The sequence below is a fragment of the Salvia splendens genome, chromosome 10 (genome assembly GCF_004379255.2).
Source record: "Salvia splendens isolate huo1 chromosome 10, SspV2, whole genome shotgun sequence".
NCBI lineage: Eukaryota > Viridiplantae > Streptophyta > Magnoliopsida > Lamiales > Lamiaceae > Salvia > Salvia splendens.
The window spans coordinates 16889218-16907027 of NC_056041.1; the positions used below are offsets into that span (position 1 = coordinate 16889218).

At 39.3% G+C, this 17810-nt stretch overlaps 2 protein-coding genes and 1 long non-coding RNA gene across 3 annotated transcripts; 2 read left to right on the forward strand and 1 right to left on the reverse strand.

Annotated features, from left to right (window-relative positions):
• Window positions 1-16: 16 nt before the first annotated feature.
• LOC121752143 lies at window positions 17-1243 on the forward strand. The gene is made up of 2 exons (XR_006040265.1): window positions 17-103; window positions 823-1243. It is a non-coding gene; the product is annotated as an uncharacterized LOC121752143 (long non-coding RNA).
• Window positions 595-1634, reverse strand: LOC121752141. The gene is made up of 3 exons (XM_042147051.1): window positions 1512-1634; window positions 1366-1426; window positions 595-1135 (listed from the first exon to the last, which is right to left on the reverse strand). The coding sequence occupies exons 1-3, from the start codon at window positions 1530-1532 to the stop codon at window positions 816-818; spliced, it is 402 nt and encodes a 133-aa protein (XP_042002985.1). The 5' UTR covers window positions 1533-1634; the 3' UTR covers window positions 595-815.
• Window positions 1635-11341: 9707 nt separating this feature from the next.
• On the forward strand, window positions 11342-15369 carry LOC121752134 (mitogen-activated protein kinase 9-like). Its single transcript, XM_042147044.1, has 11 exons — window positions 11342-11650; window positions 12138-12546; window positions 12624-12751; window positions 12842-12901; window positions 13124-13273; window positions 13477-13632; window positions 13723-13860; window positions 13956-14032; window positions 14209-14310; window positions 14679-14901; window positions 15020-15369. The coding sequence occupies exons 1-11, from the start codon at window positions 11429-11431 to the stop codon at window positions 15089-15091; spliced, it is 1737 nt and encodes a 578-aa protein (XP_042002978.1). The 5' UTR covers window positions 11342-11428; the 3' UTR covers window positions 15092-15369.
• Window positions 15370-17810: the final 2441 nt, after the last annotated feature.

Here is a 17810-nt window from a genome sequence, read left to right on the forward strand (position 1 = left end):
TTCAGCTCCAATTTTATCGACAAGCTGCGAGACGTGATAAATTCCTTCTCCGATTCATTCAAGACTCGACACTCGACAGAAATTTTAAGCGAAGATCGATCGGGTTAGTTTAGTTTTCAATTCGAAGTTAAATCCCTACTTTTTTTGCCCCAATAATTCGAAGTAGAAAAATCCACATCTGTTGAGAATGAGTAATGGAGGTGGTTCTAGGTTTTGGGGTTAATTGTTGATTTTCGAATCTCCCTATGAGTTTCGGGGGCTGTGGAACAAATCCAAGATGGAATTTTGACTATTGGAAACCATAATTTTGGATTTGGATTTGTATTGAATCTGAGGCATTTTGGGGTATTTTTTGTAATATGAACATATCAATTTGACATCTAAATTCATGTAATTGGAATCTGTAGGTATTAGGAAGGTTCTATGTTGATGGTTAATTTATGTTTGCGACAATTGATAAAATTCGTTTTAGTTAACAAGTGTTTTGGGAGAACTTAGAATAGCCAAGATCAAAATAACAGATTCATTTTGGTGAAATACTATTTCATTACTGTTTCATTCATGCTGGCTAGTTCACTGTTATTTTTAGAGTAATTGACTTGGAAGAATCATCTATTACAATAATGAATCATAGTCTTTAATGGACTTTTATGTAACAGATAGGAGTATTTGGTTTTGGCCTTTGATTGTAAATAAGGTTGTTGTATATTGGTGTTCTTGAATAGACAGGAGTGGTAATAGTTGCAGCTTGCAGTCAACAATCTCCTACTTTGTAATTTGCTTCATAAACATGATTTGAAAATTTGTTGTTCCAATTAATAGAGGTAATCTCCTACCCCACTTCTATTCAGAATAAGAGCCAACGACCCATACCACCTTTTCCAAGCTGTAAGTTTTGAGGTGATGTGCGGAGAGCCCTTAATATCAGTCTTTGGAAACCGACTTCGCATTGCATCTTCAAGCTTCGTAAGATATCCACCTCGAAACCCATTGTCGGACTTCCAACCACGGGCAACGATGTCCTTCAGTGCTATAACAAGTGTCTCCTCCTCTCGATCAGTCCAGCTTCTCCTCGTGCGGTCTCCTTTTCGGTCTCCTTTCCTCTTGCGGTTTAGTCCCAAGTGATCATTGATCACTACAAAACAATATCGTATGAGTCGTATGACTTTGTTTCATATTTTCATTCAATCAAATAAATACAATTCAGTGCTTGTGGTTCGATTACCACTCAAAAATCAATCCATTCAATTCCAAGAAATCTACATACAACATGAGCATCTAACACTAAAAAAAGGAGCTTCTAATACAAAAATATTGGACAACTTGAATTGAAGCTAAAAGAAAATTGCAAAAATGAGTACATACTTTGTTGGCTCCTAGGATCTTCCAAACTGAATTGGGTTCTCACAGTTTCCATGGACAGTGCCTTCAAACAGAAACACAAAAAGATGAAATAAGTAAATCGCGTTTCAATCCGAATTGTTAATAGCATTTAGCCGGAGGCTACTTACCGGCGCCGGAGAGTTTGCCATCTCGACAGAAATCGGACCACAAACACTGAAATTGGAAGGGTGTAGAAGCAGGAGGCGCAAGCTTGAAAATTTGAGGAGGGAACAACGGTATATATTGCTAGGGTTTACAGAGGATAAAAATGGAAATACAATAAATTATAAGGGTATAAATGGAAAGCTGCATTTAAACTTATGGTGTATTAAAGACCAACCAAACACAAAAAATGTTAACTTATTTGTCTAAAAAACGAACCAAACACCAACTTTGGAAAGGCCAAAGTCTGAAAAGGGAATTGTAAGTATGAGGTGTCTCTTTTCTAGAAAAATGGTATAAGGCAATCCAAACACGCCCTAAATGGCTAATTTTGAGGTTATTTCTTAGCTAATTATTTGCAATTTACAATAAATCATTTTTGGTTGGCCCGCAAACTTTCCTAAGGCCCGCACTACTCAATATTAATGTCACAAAATCAAAACTGGAAAGGAGAGTGATTTAGCAATTCTTCGTTGAAAATTGCACCCATAAATGAATGTTATTTTCCTACTTTGCCCATTCCTTTCACTCAAATCGGCTGCACATATTTGGGGAGTGAGGCCATCGATAACATTGGCTGATAACCCTCTCTTCATTATTGGTCTCACTATTTCATATTCTTTTTATTTTCTATTTTAATTTATACAAATTGTAAAATCTAATTAAATTATTTTTTCAATTTAATTAAATAATAAGATTCATTAAAAATAAAATATTCACATGTAAATTAATTTTCACTAGAATTTTAAATTAATAGTATTCAACCGATCATTGTGAAATTATACTAGATTTTTTTAAAATATTTGAAAAACAGATTTTTTTAAAATAAAATTCAAATTTTCATAATTAAAACCCAATTTTTTATAATTAATAATCAAATGTTATGATAAAATCTATTTTTAAAATAATTTTTTTTAATTGGACAAAAGAAGCCAAGTGTCCCCGCTAGTGGTCTTCACCGCCCTATAAGAATATGCCATGTGGACACGAGATGGCTCGCCAGCTTTCTCTCCGGAAGGAGACACTCCGCGGGACGAGACGGGATAGATCATCTGCAACGCCAGCTCACCGTTGTCTCGTCCCGGAGATGAGCTCGAGACAGCGAGAGCTGTCGTTGTGGATGCTCTGTCTGATGAATATTTATCACCTCCTAAGACATACAGCATCTTTCTTCATCTTCTTCACTTGCAGAGAAGCGAATGAATCAAAATTATCAAAGACTCAAATCCAAAATCTAAAAAAAATACTCACATTAGGCAGCAGCGAGCAGCACGGTGGCCTCCTGCCCATCCCTAGACCCAAAACATCCTCACCATTACCTAGCGGAGGAGCTAGTCACGACTCACTAGAGCATGATCTAATTATGAGTTTTAGATTTGTGGACTCCATTCTCGCAGTCCCGGAGGAGTTTCCTTGCAACATTTAACATAAATTTTGAGACGCCGGAGGAGAAATCGTTGTCGGTAGAGGAAGGTGAGCTTGAGGAGGAGATTGGCGTCGAGTTGATCAAGCAATTGAGAACGGGTCATTGATCATGTTGCAGATTGTGGTGAAATTGAGAATTTCTTTGTTGCAATTGAAGGAATGCAACAGCCTCTCCATTGTTGGTGTTTTTGCATCCTGCATCAGTTACCTCACTGTAGAGCAGAAAATTGGTGATAACAATAATATGGTGAGAATAAAATGGTTATTGTTGGTTAAAATCTTTGTTCCAACTAAACATTATCACAGTTTACATTTTGTATCATGTTCTATGCGTTCCACATTACTTGGGTCATGTTTTTTTTTTTTGAAAAAAATTATATCTTCATTTCTCACATGTTACTCGAGAGTCACTTCTTTTTGCCGTTGTTTTGAAAAAATTATACTCCCTCCGTCCCTAAAGAATATGCACTTTGAGTTCGACACGAGTTTTAATGCAAAATTAGAAAGTAAGAGAGAGGTAAAGAGAAAAAATAATTAAAGAGATGTTAATGGGGAATGAGTTCCGCCCCATTAGAGAGAAAAGAGTTTCTTAAATTAGAAAGTGCATATTCTTGTGGGACGAGCTAAAAATGAAATAGTGCATATTATTGTGAGACGGAGGGAGTATACTAATAAATAGATAGAGTGAAAAGAGAGTAAAGTAAAAGAAATAATACGAACGAGAAGAGTCTCATTTGAATTATTCTCTCTCTACTTTAACTACTCCTAGTATTTACTACTACCTTCGTATTTTAAAATAGAAACCTTTGAAACGGCATGAGTTTTAATGCACAATTGGCAACGTATGTTAGAAAATGAGAAAAATGGTAAAGAAAGAGAAAATTGGTGAGAGAGGTGAAGGGAAAAAGTAATGAAATTAATAGATTATGGGGTCCACTTTATTATAATGGTTTAAGTATTAAATAAATTGATGCATAGAGGTTTAAAGATTTCATAAAATAGAAAGTTTGAAAGTTTCTATTTTTAAAAGACAGAAATAAAATTAAAAGAGTTGATAATTTCTAAATACAAAAGTAAATCCAAAAAGAGTAAACTTACCAAGAGTAAATCCCAAATCTTGGCGGGCCCAATTCTCGATATATGAAACAAATCCAAGTGTCTAATTCACAAATGGGGTGCATTCTAGCCGTCAATTATAGCTAAACTATCAACAAAAAGCATCCCTCATTGTAAAATACATGATGAATCTAGTATTATTTTAGTATTTAATATCGACTCACTTTTTTCTTAATTAAGTGTAATTGACAAGTAAATATTAATGTATAAGTATATGAGCATCCACAACGGTTGAGCGCAGCCGTTCGGTCGTGCCAGCGGCGCGACACCCGCTGCTCGCTGTTGCGCTCTTGCTGCTGGCACAGCGCTGCTCGATGCATCGAGCACATCCGTGCCAGCGAGCAGCCCACGTCAGCCGTCCATTGGCCAATGACAATACTCACTTTTTTCTTAATTAAGTGTAACTGACAAGTAAATATTAATGTATAAGTATAAGGGCATCCACAACGGTTGAGCGCAGCCGTCCGTCCGTGCCAGCGGCGCGGCACCCGCCGCTGCTCGCCGTTGCGCTCTTGCTGCTGGCACAGCGCTGCTCGATCCATCGAGCACGTCCGTGCCCGCGAGCAACCCACGTGTCAGCCGTCCATTGGCCAACGGCAATGCCGTTGGCAATTTGATTTAAAAAAACGGATTTTAATTAAAAAATCCGATTAAAAATAAAAAAAATATTTTCCCACTTCCCAAAAAATTATATCCATTTTCTACCCACTTTTAATTTATTTTTCAATTTTTTCCCCAAAAATACACATTTTCATCTATAAATACCCCTACTTCCACACCAAAAATTCACACCACACTACACAATTCTCATCTAAATTCTCTCATTTCTATTATTACAATTCTCAATCTTTCTTTCACTCACAACAAAAAAATGTCCAGCTATCACTCATCCGGCTCACACGGTTGGAACCCCGATTGATTCGGTTCACAACCATTTCCTAGTTCGGAAACGGAATATTCGGCCCTCCTCAAACCCAAGGTTTGCAAGTTCCGGGTGGCTACCGGCCTTACCCGATCGACGACCAAGATGCCTCCGAAGGGCAATACGGGTGGACACCCGAACCACCCGTACCTAGAGCGGGAGCGAGCGGCCCCTCTCAAACTTCTCCTCTTCCTACTCGTGGTGTCCGCACACCGTACACTCCGGGGGAGATGAATCAATTATTCAAAGCCTACTTGTCAATCTCCGAAGATCCAGAGGTTGGCACGAACCAATCCGGTGACCATTATTGGTGGCGCATCTGTCGCCGGTACAATCAAAACCAGCCGGCTGGAACAATCAACGCAACGAGAGTATGGTGCGCAATGCCATATACAGAGCCAACGAAGAAATCCAAAAGTTCCAGGGCTATTACCTCCAGGAAGAGCGGCCGGAGCGAGCTTGACATCATCAGTTCCGCCTTGGCGACCTACCAATCCATAAACTACAAGCCGTTCAAGTACCTCAACATTTGGCAGGAGACGCGGGCGCATCCGAAGTATAGGGGATGCGTATCATCCTCCTCTAGCTCCTCCTCCAAACGGTCGAGGTCGGTATCCCTATCCGACGCCGGCTCCGAGGATGTGGCTAGCCAACTTGCCAGAGCTACCTTGGGTAGCCCCGACGCCGGCCCGAGCAGTTCCCAACGCCGGCCGCAAGGAAGGAAGAAGGCGGCGGCCAACCGCCGTCGCGCCGCGACTACATCCGCCCCCGCTCCCGCTCCCTATGTGCCACCTCAACCCCCACCAACTCGTTGTGGGGGATTTTGGCCCAACTCAATTTGACCGATAGGTCAACTATGACCCCCGAGTAACTTCGATCGCATGAGGCGATGATACGGGGTCTCCAAAGAACATTGGGGGTAGAGCCGGATGAATAGTCATCCACGGGGGTAATTTTTATTTTTTAGATGTTTAATTATGTAATTTTTAACTTTTAGTATTTTAAACATGTAAATTTTAATTTTTAGTATTTTAATTATGTAATTTTAATTTTTTTTGTAATTTTTAATATTATTCCGGGTATTTTTAATGCATTTTAATTTTGTGGAAATATTTTAATTTAAATTGAATAATAGAATGGTGAGACCCTTGAGCTTGTCCTTGCGGAAGAGCACGGATGTGGTTGTTGTGCTCTTGCCTAAGAGCATGGAGTAAAAGTGGGACCGGACCCACATCCGTGCTCGTTGGCAAGAGCATGAATGTGGATACTCTAAATGTTTATTATAAAGAATATTTTCATATTAAAGTTTGTTTTTGGGTAATTAATTACACTTGGATTAAAGACCTATAGTAGCAATGAAGTACTATTAGATTGTTTTGGGACGGGGAAGTTAGGAAATTAGGTTATTTGTCTAGTTGTCTTTAGTATTTTATAATCGCGTCTGATATTTTACTATTTTATAATTAATTGTTAGATAAAGTATTTTAATTTAAATAAAATTTTAATTGAAATAGAAAATACACTGTGCTTTTGCATACCACTCCGAAGGGAACAAAATGGCATAGGCATGCTTGCACACGTTGGCGAGGGATGGGTAAGGGTGTCCACAGTAAGCGGACACCCCAATAGCCCCGCCCCAGTTTTTGTCCATAGCTCCAAAATTTTATTTCCGCCACTATAGTAGAAACTTCCAATAGCCCCCAAATTTTATAATCAATTTTCATTTTAAAATGTTTTTAGTTTTAATCAGGTATAATTAGAATCATCGCAGTGTAAATAATTAGAACACGGGGTAATTGGGGCCGAATATTCGTTGTATTGCAAACGTGTAAATACAACGAATAATTAAAATAAAATACAACTAAAAACTTTACCACCGTCTACTCGGTGTCGGAGTCGGCTTCCTCGTCGTCGTCTTCTTCTTCTTCTTCTTCTTCTTCTTCTTCTTCTTCTTCTCCTCCTCCTCCGGCGCTACTGCCGACCGCGGTTTCCCCAGGAGCATCATCAACCAACCCTAGCCGTCTCTCAATCCGAGTGATGAGCCTCTTGTAGACGTTCCTGACGTACAGGTCAGATTCCGCTGCGTATTTGATGTGTACGTCTTGCAGTTGTTGCATCAACTGCACATCTATGTTATCTCTCAAGACCTCGTGGGGTTGCACCATGTGCTGTGGGATTGGGGCGGGCGGGGGGATGTGAGATCCGGACGCAGCCGCCGATAGGCGGGAGGCACTTCTAGCCACTCTGGCGCTGCGGATAGAGGCATGTTGTCCTGGGGGCTGTCGTCGCCTAGTGTGAGTAGCGGTTGGCTCTTCGACTTGCTTGTCGGGCTGCTCGAACTCGTGCGAGCCGCTTCCGCTGCTGTAGTCCCCGGCAAGGTTATGCCTTGTATGCTTCGGCCCAGGAGCTGTGTTGAGCTCTTGCGGCACGATGGACTTGAATTTCGGACAATCCGTGAGGACCAGATACTCCTCCCACTGTGTGAACTTCGGTCGTATTGGCCCATCGACAGGGCCTTCACGTCTGTTTCGCTTCGGCCACTCTTAGCGTGGAGAATGTTGTTCTGGTATATGGACGCGAACCGCTTGGTAGCCTGCAGAATCCTACCCCACTTTTTTCGGAGCTGTTCTGGGTCGCGCTTCTCGGCACTGTCGGGTTTGAACTCCTCGTATGCCATCATGAAGGGCCTCCAAAAGCTCCCCTCGGGCTGATCGGTGCCCAACACGGGGTCCGATGTGATGGAATCCCACGCCCTCGCCACGACAATGCTCTCATGTTTGGTGTAGGGCTTGCCCTGGTTGGAGCCAGAGCCCTCTGTACCGCCACCGCCACCGCCGCTGCCCGAGCCGCCACCGCCGACGCCACTACTCGAGCCGCCACCGACGCTGCCCGCGCCACGACTGCCGCCTCCGCCCCTACCGCCACCCTCGCCCCGACTGCCGCCAGAGCCTCGGGTCGGAAAGGGCGTTTCCACCCGTGCTGCCGGCGTTTCTGGTGCGTTGAAGTTAGCAGACCCATCATAGTATCCAGTGCGTATTGATCTGCGTCAGTGAACGGAGATTGGCTGGATTGGAAAGGGGACTCCGGACGCGGCTGGTTAAGCGCGTCGAGGTTGGGTCTGTAATCTTCAAATGCGGAGCGATTCAGATTCCGCTGTATAGGTGGGGGCGTTGGAGAAGATCTCCACGACTGAGATGGAGGAAGGTTTGGACTCGATGCCCACGGCGGGGGAGATTGATTCCAAATCCAAGGCTGGGACGGAGCCCCGCCAAAGCCCGACTGCTGAGAAGCATAGGCGCTAAATCCCGATGGTTGTGAAGGATAGCCCGTCGACGGCTGTGAAGGATTGCTTCCATAGCCCGATTCCTGTGAGCCGGGTGATTCGTCGTCTCCACCGTGCATTTTTAGAGAGTGAAAGTGTAGATAGTGAATGGAGGGATGGGGTGAAAATGGTGAAAAAATAATGGGTGGTGAGTGGTATTTATAGAGGTAAATAAAAAAAATTAAAATTCGATCAATGTCAGTAGCCGCGCCGATCGTCGGTCACTATGGCATGCGCGACGCTTTGGAGACCCGCTGATGCACTATTTATTAGCACTAAAAATACCTGCAAGTTTACAGGGTAGAACTAGTATAGCTAAAGGTCAGTACCGGGATATCTAACACAGGGAATAAGATTGCAACTGGCTATCATATACTAAGCGTCATATACTATCTAGAGACACGGAGTTTTGGGTTTTGGTTTTATAAACTAGACAAAAATATAAACAAATATAAAAACAAAATAATACAAAGCAGGCTAAAGAAAGTAGAGTTTTAGGATCCAACTACTACGACCTAGTGATGATTAATCTCACAGAACCCTTACCTTTATGTGTCTCCAGGATTATTAGGAAAGTCGCGATTTTCAGATAAGCCCTCTCTCGAGTGCACTTATCCAGTAGATTAGAGTCTAACTATCAAAGTCTCCTTCCAATAGATTAGATTCTAACTCCTTAAGTTCCTAAGACTCAAACCCTCACAAAGGGTCCCCTCTCTCGAGTGCAGATAAACCTATGTGTTGTACTCGTTCCTTTTACCACGTAAAACTAGCTATCTCTCGATTAATCTAGTTAAACGGACATAGTTCTAAAGTTGGCCAGACAAAAGAACAATAAAAGCACAAGAACAAGCAAAACAATCACAAGAGCTAGAAAAAGGTTCAATTCAATAAATCAAAACATATTCATAATAGTTTTCACCAAAAAATCTACAAATGATGTTTAACTACTCATAGACAAGTAGTAAAAACAAAAATAAAAGTATAAGACATGAAAGAAATTGATAAAACCCAAGGTTGAATCTTCAATCTTCAGTCTTTTCTTGCCTGGATCTGCAGAGCTCCGCTCCAATGGAAGATGGATGAATTATGTGTGGAAGATGGAATGAAAGAAGTGTAGAGAGGGAGAAGGATTGGAGGCTCTGAGATGGGGGTTATGAATTAGGTTCAGAGGTATTTATAGGCTAGAAAAAGGTTTGTTTTTGATAAATTTCGTGCCCTACAAGAAATAGGAGAGATTTGGCTTCACAATATAATAATTTCTTTTCTTCCGTGAATTTCCGCCAGATTTTGACTGCACTGTGCGATGTTTGTAAAATGACCATAACTTTCTCCACGGAACTCCGATTTAGATGTTTAAGGTATCCACGCGAAGGTCTTTCGAAGAAGAAGAGACTGGTATCTAGTAGGCACTAATTGGACTTCAAAATCGCTTCCAGAATGGGCTCGAACAGAGGCTGCTGCACTTTGGCCTTTTTTCACCTTTTTCTATCTTTTTCTATCATTTATCAACAAACACGTCAAAAATACCAAATGTATAACATATGCAATTTAATAACATAATTTGCATGATTGACATTTAAAACAAGTCAAATCTAGTCCTTAAAAACATGCAAAATCTGTGTTTGTCACCCGCCGCGTCCTCGCCCTCTTTCCGCCTATTCGTCGTCCGCCGCCTACTGCTCCCATCTCCTCGTCCGCCGCGGGGGCGGACAACTCCCCCACTATGGACCGCCTGGAGATCGCCCAGCCGCGCCTAACCATTGTGGACGCTCTAAGACTACAAGTCTCATACCCCTAAAAAAATCTCATATCCCGGGCCAAAGTGTGGCCCACTATAATCTAATTTATTACTATATATATTGTAAAAATTTCAAACTATGATCTAAACTGATAGAAAATGTCAATAGATGACAAAATAATAACGACAAAAAATGTTAATACAGTGTCAATACAACATCAAACTTTCACACTGTGTTGACATTTTTATTGCTATAATACTATTTTTCATCTGTTGACATTTTCTAACGATTCGATTCATAATTTGTAGTTTATACAATATTTAGATTTTGCATTTTATTACATTCCTAAGAATGTATTCATATTAATATGCTAAAACCTGTTGAAAAAAGAAAACTAATAGTACTGGTTATAAAAATAATATAACTCATAAATTTATTAAAAAGTGATTTCTCTTTATCTTATTTTTTAGAAGTTTCGTAACTCTGGGAAAAACTACATAACGGAAAGTGATATATTTTGGGAAAAACTAATCCGAAGTGTGAAAAATAGAATAGTTTTGAATTATTGATTAAGCATTTTATAATACTACTAAAAGGTTTATTATTATTATTTGACGCGTTGAAGCTGTATACAGAATTCTTGCGTTGGATTATTGTTATTCCAACCTGCAACATAGTAGTATTCGATTACTACTATTTATTGTTAATCAACTAAATACAAAACAGCATTTAAATAAATCCGAAATAATAAAAGAGTGTGAGTTTGGAAGTGCAATAGTCTAGGTAGCAATTTATACTTGGAGTAACTAATTTAGGATTTGTTAGCAATCATCTAACATCGTCTATTTATATCTTCTATTAGGACTTACATTAGTGGATACTTCAAAACTTGTAATTATTTTAAGCTTGAGTAAAATAATTAATCCATTTTAATATACTAAAGGTTACTATAGTAATATTTCTTTCTTTCTTTCTTGTACATTTTAATAATTAAGCCATTTTAATATACTAATTTATGTGTCACCGTCATAAAAAATGCTAGTAATTCAATAATGTATTTATGAAGGACTCTCATAATTGATGCATACAAATAATGAAATGAGGAACATTAAAAAGTCAATATTTTAAACCGGTAATCGTGAAAAAAATCTATGCACTCAGCAGTGTATTATTTATAAATCCACTTGTCAATTTATTATTGGTTGGTTATTTTGCTCATATAAGTTTCAATTTTTGGATTTTCAATCTCCAAACTCCCCTGTTTTGCCTCGAGGCTCCAAATTCCCACAATTGCTCTCATCCAGAGAGGGAGAGAGAGAGGAGAGGCGTAAAGAAGAAAGGGCGAGTTAGTTACTCCATATGGGGGGAGGCACATTCGTGGACGGAGTTCGTCGCTGGTTTCAGAGACGACCAATTACCAATCCCAATCCCAATATTAGTAACGATGATCATCAGCCGCATGCATCACAAGACCCCCTTCCCATTGTTCAAGACTTTGATATTTCGGGCCTCAAGCTCATTAAAGTCCCCAAGCGTCTCGATTTCCCACTTTCTAACCCCGCCATGGATTCCCACAAAAAGGTGCCATCTTTTTCCCCTTTTCCCTCTCTTTCTATTTGCTCTATGTTCTTTTCATCCAATAAAATTGGACTCTTCATTTTCAATGATTGCTGATTTGGTTTTGGTGGAGTGAATGGGGCTTTTACAATCTCTGCCTTTCGCATCTTATGATGCTGAGGTGCTAATTTGATTTTTGGTGATTGTGCTTTATTACTGTTGCATTCAACAAGTTATTATCAAATGTTTGGTTTCTATGGTTTATCCAATTGGACTATTTATCATGTCATTTGCATTGGATTACAACGTTCATGAACAGAGCTTTAGCCTTTATGCATCTAATCTTTGTTTGGTCATGTGACTGGACAAGAATATTCTCTGTCTTTGCAATATTAATTGAAATGAAGAAATGGAAAATAGGGTTGGGGGATTCTTATCTAGTGGCAAGTTCATGTAATTCTTTGTGGAATGCTGATGCACTCAAGTTTTGATTGAGAGTCTGTTTTGACAGGGTAATCTGGAAACCGAATTTTTTACAGAGTACGGGGAGGCGACTAGGTATCAGGTCCTAGAAGTTGTAGGCAAAGGTAGCTACGGTGTTGTAGGTTCTGCGATCGACACTCACAATGGAGAGAGGGTTGCAATTAAAAAGATCAATGATGTCTTTGAGCATGTCTCTGATGCCACGCGAATCCTCAGAGAAATCAAGCTTCTTCGTCTACTTCGCCATCCTGACATTGTTGAAATCAAGCACATAATGCTTCCTCCTTCTCGGAGGGAATTCAGAGATATCTATGTTGTTTTTGAATTGATGGAGTCTGATCTTCACCAAGTGATTAAAGCGAATGATGACTTAACGCCAGAGCATTATCAGTTTTTCCTCTACCAGCTCCTGCGTGGCTTGAAATACACCCACTCAGGTGAACCCTGTTCTTTTGATGTATCTTCGAGAGATGACTATCCTTTGTTAGTGACATGTTTATTTCTACATCTTCAGCAAATGTGTTCCATCGGGATTTAAAGCCGAAGAACATACTTGCTAATGCTGACTGTAAGTTGAAGATATGCGATTTTGGTTTAGCTCGTGTGTCGTTTAATGATGCCCCATCTGCAATATTTTGGACTGTAAGTGTCATTTCTTTGCACATGTAGTTTTCTCGTGAATTTCACCTTTGAAATGCATGACCCTTCTGTTTTGGTTTGTATTTGCTAAAGGATTATGTTGCAACTCGATGGTATCGTGCTCCAGAGTTATGCGGTTCCTTTTTCTCCAAAGTAAGCTTATTTTTCTTTGAAGGTCTCAGTGCATTATTTATCTCCAAAAACAGTGCTGCTGCTAATATAGTACTCGCCCTTGTATGAGTTGGATGTATTGTTAGCGTTGAACATTGCTGATATTCACGTTAATAAGATTCCTTATCTTGACTTAAAAATTCTTACAATCATTACTTATTAAAATGCTATGCTTATATTGTACTTTTTGTTGGATATGTACAGTATACACCCGCTATTGATATTTGGAGTATCGGATGCATATTTGCTGAGATGCTTAGTGGAAAACCGTTATTTCCCGGGAAAAATGTGGTGCATCAGTTAGACTTAATGACTGATTTGCTTGGCACTCCACCTCCAGAATCTATTGCAAGGGTTAGTTAATTAACCTGGATTATTTTAATTTTCTACTTAGATTCCTCATTTATTCAAAGAAAATCCCTTGCCACCAGTGTTATTAATAGTGATTTAAGAAGGTAATAAGAAAAGCTATTTGTTTTGTTCATGTTTCTTTAAGGAACACATATTTCTTCTGAATAATCTTTTGTAACACAATCATGTTGCAATTACAATGACAGATCAGGAATGAAAAGGCTCGGAGATATCTGAGCAGTATGCGGAAGAAACAACCTGTTCCGTTCTCTCAGAAATTCCCTGATGCTGATCCTTTGGCTCTTAACTTGCTAGAAAAGCTTCTGGCGTTTGATCCTAAAGATAGACCGACTGCTGAAGAAGTAATTTTATATGGCCCCTTCGTTATTTTGGCACTTCTACACTGTTACGTCATATGTGAAGTAAGCAACTCATGGATGGTTTGTTTGCAGGCGTTGAATGATCCCTACTTTCACGGGTTGTCAAACGGAGAGCGTGAACCATCAACTGCACCGATATCGAAGCTTGAATTTGAATTTGAGCGGAGGAAATTGACTAAAGATGATGTTAGGGAGCTGATTTATAGAGAGGTCAGCCGTTGATCATTAGTTCTGTTTCCTAATTAATTGTTTTTTGAGTTGTCGACTCTCTCTTATTCTAGTTACTATGTTTTGCGGTTTAATAGATTCTCGAGTATCATCCTCATATGCTTGAGGAGTATCTCCAAGGTGGAGAGCAGACTAGTGGCTTCATGTATCCAAGGTTATGCCAGTTTTTATTTGCTTGATTGCGTAGTTTATTGTCTTTTCCCTTCGTTACTTCGTGTAAGTTCAATAGATTGAATAGTGTAGGCCCATATTTTTCTTATTGTAGTGCATTACTGTATTTCTGTTCTAGTATTGGTTTCTGACACTGTGCATCATTCCATACAAATCAAGTGGCGTCGATTGGTTCAAGAGACAGTTTGCCCATCTTGAAGAGCACAAAGGTAAAGGTGAAAAAAGCACTCCTCTACTGAGACAGCATGCGTCATTACCTAGGTATGTAGTGATATACTAATTTCTTAATTGTTTTTTTTTGTCCAGAATTGTTTCTTTCCTGCATGTATATGTAGAAGTGATCAGATAGTAACGTATATCGACTGTTCTAAGCGAATGTGTTTGGAACCATAAGTGCGTATGATTTTCATTTAAATTGTTTCTTTGTTTTAGAACTGATCCACCTGTATCTCAACCCATATTTTTCTAAAATCTAAAATATTGAACTTGATTTTTTAAGAAAAAAAGGTATAGTCAGTTTATATATTGTTGCTGTTGAAGCTAAATAATCATTTTGATGTATTTATGATTTAGTATTATTGCATTACTATGATACACTCATTTTTCGTTACCCTCTAATGCGCCTGTAGAGAGCGTGTCCCTGCACCAAAAGAAGAACCCGAAGATAATGATTTTGAACAACGAAATGCAGCTTCTGTTGCTACGACTCTAGATAGCCCCACAGGGAATGATGGTATGGACAGTAGTGCCCAAAATGGCCACAAGGGAAACGTCAGCGCTCGTGGCTTGTTGAAGAGTGCAAGCATCAGTGCTTCCAAATGCATTGGTGTCAAAGAAAAGAAAAACACCGAGGTAAATCTTATTCACGTTCGTAGTCTTCTGATTGACAAGCTAAATTTGCTTAAGCTAAAAGTCCGCTTCTCAAAAGAAAGTGTCGTTGCATCATTAACTTGTCATCTTTGTTCAACAGGAAGAGCCAATCGAAGAAAACAGCGAAGAGATTGATGTGTTATCAGAGAAAATTGCTGCCCTACATGCTTGATACGCGCTGATGACTTATGTTGGCTCGTTTTTTTACTGTGAGATTAGGCTGCTTGGGATGAGTCCAGTGCAGCAGCCAGCAACAATTTTCTTAGCATTCATAGATTAGGAAGGAAATCTCTTTATTTTTGGGTTGTACAGAGGTATTCACTCCCATTTTTGAATTTATGTAGTTATAGAATCATCTGTTTTTTGTAATGGTTAATTTAGCTCATTGCATTGTACTAGGATGGATCTCAAAAATTTCTTGCAATATTTATTTTAGCCAGTGAATGATCATCGTCTTTCCTACTGGTTTTTCTTCTGTTTCTCTATCATTGTCGTCATCAGGCAACCAGTGTAATCGAAATTGCACTTGAAAGATAATTCTAATTACTATACAAGATAACAATGTAAACAATAGTAAATTGTTAGGATATATACTGAAAATTGTGCTTTGAGCTGCTTTGTATTTATAAAACCTTATTTCCAAAATTTACGAGAAGATTATTTTGTGACTTTTGTTGCATATGTTGATTTATTTCAAGAAAATAATATCGGTAAAACCTTTGACATGCTAATTTAATTTGTCGGTAAAGTCGACAATCATTTTGCGTGCTCACTTTGTGAAATAGCACGTCGGAAATTTGCGAGACAATTTAGTCCTTCGTTAATTAACAACGAAATCGGATAATATGTTGGTAAAACCTGTTAATTTTTGCAGTATTTATAAGAAGAGGTAGAAAAAGAAAACTATGTAAACATTGTGATTATCCATTTCAGTCAACTGATCAACTCTTTGTGCTAAAACAGGCAATGAATGACCAAATCTTGAATAGATTAGAATCATAGTATAATCTAATTCTAAAATGCTAATTTAAGTGGAGGTGGGATTGGGAAATTTTGAAATGATATGGCCCCAAATGGACAGGCATGTCACGAGGAATTGTTCCATATGTATTTATCTTATTGATAATGATACACCAAAATAATGGCATTTCAAGTTGTCCATGTGAATGGCTTCTCTATGTCACGTCGCTATACTTATCTGCCATTAATATGGAGCTATTACTCGAATTCGACACTCATTGTAAATTTCATAAATAACATGTGACTCAAATTAATTCAAACTATAAATATTGTTGTCCTCACTTTATAAAGAGATTGAGAGAGGTGAGCAGTTCTTATCAAAATCGATCTCTATACATTAATTAAAAATCATGGCACAAGATTGTGAGCAAAGAAGAGTAAAAAAAGTCACTAAAACTGCAACTGGGATTTCTAATAAACCAGCACATTTTCGATTAGTGAAATGAAATCTTGTAATTTGTCACCATATTTTTATGTCAGCAAAAATAAGAGTAATCTGGTGGCTATGATTGGGACGTTAGACTGAAATGGTTGTTAATATTATAACTATGTTTCTGTTAAAAATACTCATTATAGTTGAGTAATAATTCCATTCCTAAAGGAAATATTTAATATAACAGCTAGTTTGGTGAACCCAATTAATGGAATTTACTGCCTGCTTTTGGAATTATTACAACTATGCCCACAAAATTATTGATTTTAGAGAATTTACTCTACATGCTTTAACCAACTTTATAAAATGAAGCCATTCAAGCTCTATTTATTTTTTTCCATTAGTTAATTTTGTATTTTAATCACGACTAATTCAATTTCAAATATTTTACCTATTTTTGGTTGCTTAAATGAATTTTAAAATTAAATTCTCAAATTTTACAGTTTGTTCCATTTACCTATAGGAAGAGACAATATATACCAACCTTAATATCATTTGTCACCGGACATAGTATTATTGCTTAATTAGTTAATTGAAATACTAAAGTTTGATTACAGAGTTTTTCATATAATTAGCAAAAACCCTTAAACGTTCGTATTGTCATAATTATCTAGTACTACTATTTTTTTGTTTGTTTTTTTCACTATAAACAGTTAGAAGATATGAATTCCGAACGGTCACGAGGGCACCCGCAACGCGTACCGCCGGCGTTCCGCGTGCCGTTCCGCCGGAACGGTTTCGCCGCGGAACGCGTTGCGGCGCACCGTTCCGCTCTCATTCCGTTCCGTGTGCCGACGGCACGGAACGCGGCACGGCTTATGCCGCCACGCGCTCGGGCGACGTGGCGCTCCCCGCTTCGTGCGTGCTTCCCACTCGCCGGCCCGCGAGTGGGACACGTCAGCGATGACGCAATAATTATTTTTTTAAAAAAATATATATTTTTATAAAAAAATTATTTTTTTTAAACGGTCATATTACCGTTTTTTTAACTTTTTTTTATTTATTTTTATTTTATTTTTATTTTCTTATTCTATAAATAAACCTAATTTATTACATTTCACACACAACTACACATCTACTCTTCCTAAACCAACATCAATTCCTCTCCAATTTTCTATTTCAATCTCCTTCACAAAATGTCCGGCGACGGGAATTACGGCGGTGGCGGCTCCGGTGGGTGGGATCTCAACGCGTTCGGCGATTGGGAGACCATGTACAACACACTAGGTGGTTCCGGGTCGTCGACGCCGGGCACCCAGGGGTCGGCGACGCCGGGTGGGTACCAACCACCCACTTTCGATGTGGATGCCTACGCTCGACCACCCGGCTCGCGGCTTTCTCAGGGTTTGTCCCAGATTCGGGAGGATATCCCCGTAGAACCCACCCAGGGAGGAAGCCGAGGCGGTGGAAGCTCTAGGGCTGCGTCTGAGGCACCCGA